Here is a 4,581-nt window from a genome sequence, read left to right as displayed (position 1 = left end):
GGAATGGGAGAGGCAGCTTAGCAGAGCTGAGCGCTGTGACCCCTGCTGGCTACCATTTATTCCTGCACTGAAACAGACGTGGTCTCATTGAATGCTCACAGCAGCCCCAGAGAGGGCATTATTATTCTCCCCAGGGAGAGCTGGCAGGCTTAGCACAAGAGCAAAGCAAGGAAAACTGTAAGGTCATCTCTGATAGAGGTCAGTGCAGGTGGTGGGGGTTGGCATCTGGACGGTTCTTATGTAAGTGGACTTTGAGGGATGCATAGGAGTTTGCCAGGTGACCCAAACACATTTCCCAGCATCCTGGTGCAGCTGGCCTTGAGAAGAGGAAGAAGAGGGAAGAGAAAATGTGTGTGGCTTCTGACGTTGGGAGAAGAGGGGATGCCTGTTCCCATCGGAGATCAGGTGGTGTGTCTTCTGTGTGGCTCAGCAGCTGGCACCAGAGGGTGTGTTCCCAGCCCAATCCTATCTCTGGGGTTGGCAGCTTAGCTCTGAACAGGCCCTCCGAGGCTCCCATCCAGCTCCCTCAGACACAAAGCTCTGTGGGTGAGGGGCCCTGTGTGTGCCCCCCGCAAGCTCTGCCCCTGGAATGCAGGGGCAGGCAGTAGCTGCTCAATAAATACTTGCGACATGACTAAGTGAGGGAATGCCAGACCGAGGCCCAGAGAGGCCAAGCGATGGCACAGGGATGCACAGCAAGGCGGGAGCCGGCTCTGGGTCTATGCGAGTGCTGTGCCCACAAAGCCAGGTGGCTCCTCTCCTGGTCTCCCCACCTGGCCCTCAGCTTTTCAGTAACCAGCAGGGCACAGCTGCAGCCCAGCACCTAGAAACCGCCCCGGCCATGGCTTCCTCACACAGCTTTAGGGAAGCTTTTCCCACACAGAGGGGGTCAGCCCCGTTAAAACCAAGCACCCCCCAAATTTTGGGGCGGTTGGTGGGGACAGAACCCGGGTTCTCATCCTCGCTCTGCCCCACATCAGGCATCTCTGGGCCTCTGAGAAAAAGGCAGACCTAACGCCCAGGAGGCACCCACCATTCCCGCTGCACACGGGACAGAGGTGGGACCTTGGGGGCCAGGGAAGTAAGCAACATTGCCTCCCAGCAGGCGCTCGTGGGCAATTCTGGAAGTGATGAGAAGAGGGGCGGGCTGGTATTTATTACACGGAGATAAGGAGCTAACAGTTGGGAGAGGGAGAGACATGCCCCTCGGGCGCTGGGTGGGCCCCGTGGGGCAGGGCGGGCCTGGGGACAGTTCCCTGGCGCCCTGACCACACCAACTGTATGGTTAACATCGTACAAGGGCTACTTTGAGAAAACGTTTCATTTTTTCCAATAGTTTCCCCTACAGAGGGGAGCCCTGCCTGGAGTTTTGTGGATGATGGGGGTTGGGTTGAGTAGGCATAGGGACCCCACCCCTCTTCAACCAGGGAGGCCCCACTTGCTTTGTGTGACCTACCAGAGTCTCAGGTGGGATTTCTTTTTGGAAAATGGGCTCCACTGCCTTCAAAAGTTTGGAACATCTGGACCAGATGGTCCCAGAGCCTCTTTCTGTGGGCCCACGGCTGGACTTACGGGGACGCCCCTCTGGCCTGCCTAGCCCACGTGGGTGCTGGCACCCCCTCCAACATGGGGAGACTCCCTGGGCATGTGAGTGGGCTGGAGGGGGGGGCCTCTTCCTCCAGGGAGGATGCTGTTCTACACTTGGCCCAGGGTCCGACTCAGGCTTTCCTGACACTCACAAGCCCCTCGGTGCAGCCAGACCCCAGTTCCTCTTGAAGACCCACCTCCATTTTGCAGGTACAAAGATTACCGGGAGCCACCATGGTCGGAACACAAGTACGACATCTCCAAGGACTTCTGGGCCGTCCTGGCCGCCCGGCTGGCCTTTGTCATCGTCTTCCAGGTGCGAGGGCCCTGTTTGCTTCCAGAAGGTTTGGGAATTGAGGCACGCAGGAGGTGCTCTATGCCCAGAACAGGGTCAGGAGGACAGGAGCTGGCCGGCGTCAGGGGCTCGGAGGCTGGAGGACTTGCCCTGGGCACCCAAGGGTGGGGAGTACTGGTGACCCCAGGCCCTGGGCAAGGACAGGTCCCAGCCCCTCCTCAGTTAAAGGAAGGCGGGAGGGGGGTTCCGGAAGGACTGGGGTCATTCAGGGAACGCAGGTTTAGTTAAATGCAAGGCATCTTTATTGAAGGAGACCTGGGAGGGACCCACCTCAGTCTCCCCTGTCACTGTGCAGCAGGAGACACGCCCCAGTGGACAGGGCTGGCAGGGAGGGACAGGAGGGCAGTGGGCTCCCAGCTGACACCAGCGCCCCCCTGCCCCCCGCAGCAGGCAGGGGACCTGGCCCCGCCTGGCCCAGTCTCTGGGGAGTGGGGCTAACTCTGAGGCCCGAGCGATTCCCAGTGGACAGGACCCCAGACTGGGGAGTAGCTGATGCACACGGCCCTGAGGTCCCTGCCGGGGAGGCCGTGCTGGGGTTGCCCTCCTGTGTGGCCCCCAGAACCTGGAATCCAGGAAGTGGGTTCAAGCCCCAGCCCTGCCCCTTCTACACAGTGTGGCCCCTGGCAGGGCTTCCGGCCCCCCAGGCCCCACCGCCTTGTCCACCAGCTTTCCATAACCCTCTGGAGCCAGAACTAGTGTCTGGGGCCCAGTTCCCCAGAAGCAGAGCCTGAGCCAAGGATTCTGGTGCAAAAGCCAGTCATTGAGGGGAGGCCCTGCAAGCGGCTGGGGGCATGGAGCTCGGCGGGGAGGGGGTCTGGGCTGGAGCATGAATCCCACCACACACGTGGGCCCACCTTGATGCAAAAGAGGGCCTTTAGTCTGCCCACCTGGCCAGTCATTGACTGCAGCCATCCTGGCTGGGAACATGGAGACTGGGGGGACGGTTCCCTGGAGACGAGCCTCTGTGAGCCTTAGCGGCCAGCACCCACCACAGCTGGGGGCTTGGAGTGTCAACCCAGAAAGGTGATGGTGGATGAGAGGGCACCAGCACCTTCCGTGACAAGGTGACTAACTCAGCCATACGTACTAACAAGTGCCGGTCAGACGGAAGTTTAAAAACCAGAGATTCCGTTTTTCTGTAAAAGCCAACTCATCTGCACCCTATGGATCAGAAATGCATCCAGGGAGGCAGCAAACATTCAGGGTGATCCCGGGAGACCTGACAAATGGCAGAAGGGTCTGCGGACTCATCAGAGACAGTTGAAGCTCCCTGCGTTTCTGGCCTCTTTGTATTTTGACTATTTTCCCTTAAAGCTTTAACGCTTGTTATATTTGGTGATGGGTAACCAATCAGATCATTTCTCAAGCCTCCCAGCCAAGAGATTCAGAATCACTCAGAGACGTTTCCTATTTACTGAGCTCAGATTCTTTCAAGAAAGTCGGCCACCGGAGGACCCCCCCCTGGCTGGGTTCCTGTTCATTTATGCCTTCCGGGAAACCGAGGCCTGGGAAGTCCAGGTGTGTCTGAGGTCCCAGGGCCGGGGTGTGACAGGGCAAGGCACTGCCAGCTTGGGTGCAGGTGGAAGTGGGAGTGCCTCCCAGGTCCTCCTTCCCACCCCCTGATGCTGACTCTCCTTCCAGAACCTGGTCATGTTCATGAGCGACTTTGTGGACTGGGTCATCCCTGACATCCCCAAGGACATCAGCCAGCAGATGCACAAGGAGAAGGTACTCATGGTGGAGCTGTTCATGAGGGAGGAGCAGGGCAAGCAGCAGCTGCTGGACACGTGGATGGAAAAGGACCGGAAGAAGGCGGAGCCCTTCAACAACCACAGCCCCACCCTTCCTGCCCCACCGGACAGCCCCGACTTCCCCGGGGGCGCCCCGTAGCTGCCGGGCACCCCCGGCGACGACGCGCGCCCTCTCCCGGGGCAGGCGACTTCTCACAGCCCCCTGGCCCAGTGGCTCCTGGGTTTGTGGCAGGCCTGGAAGACCACTTTCTTCTGATAGGACAACATTTCCCCGTCTTTTTCTGTTTGTTTGTTTGTTTGTTTCTTGTTTTTGCACAAAACCATTAGGCAGGGAATTCTGTTATCTTTAGGATTCAAGGTTAATCAGGATGATTGCTGGGGACAGGGTGATACACAGCGGATGCAAGAGCGTCGCGGAAGCGATGCTTGGAGTCTGGGGTCTCCTTGGCCGTTAGCGGTGAGAAGCAGCCCCCAGAAGTCATCTTCATTAATCCTCCTGATGCCTTAAGAGAGAGGCGAGGTGGTATTCCAAGGCATTAGGCAAAAGCTGGTGCGAGATTTGCGGGCAAAGAGAGAAGTGGATAAGGAATAAACGATGCTGACACCAGTTCCAAAAGACATCACCTGTCTCTAGGTTGAAAAAGTGAGATTTTTCATCACCTTTTCCTTCCCTGGATTCAGAAACCGAGACACCGGTCGGAAAGAGAGATGCCCTGGCTCTGTCCACTCAGAGGGCCAGGAAGCTCTGAATTTACTCTTGGAGAACTAGCAGGGTGCAGGTGTCCTGAATGAACGGTGACCGGCACCTCTGGGGTCCCCACCAGCAGCCACATGCCTCCCCCACCTCAGGGTGACAGAAAAACGGGCGGTGAGGGATTATGACCTCGG

General features: G+C 58.2%; 1 protein-coding gene across 1 annotated transcript in view; it reads left to right on the top strand.

The window, feature by feature from the left end:
• Positions 1-3,832, top strand: part of ANO1 (anoctamin 1) — an 89,325-nt gene extending 85,493 nt beyond the window's left edge. Inside the window, exons 25-26 of the mRNA XM_007466015.1 lie at positions 1,798-1,903; positions 3,584-3,832. Coding sequence (XP_007466077.1) covers positions 1,798-1,903; positions 3,584-3,832 — 355 coding nt within the window. The remainder of the gene's footprint in view (positions 1-1,797; positions 1,904-3,583) is intronic.
• The last annotated feature ends 749 nt before the right edge of the window (positions 3,833-4,581 follow it).

This window comes from Lipotes vexillifer, unplaced genomic scaffold, assembly GCF_000442215.2.
Source record: "Lipotes vexillifer unplaced genomic scaffold, Lipotes_vexillifer_v1.1 scaffold1094, whole genome shotgun sequence".
Lineage (NCBI taxonomy): Eukaryota > Metazoa > Chordata > Mammalia > Artiodactyla > Lipotidae > Lipotes > Lipotes vexillifer.
This window is presented reverse-complemented; position numbering and strand designations above follow the sequence as displayed.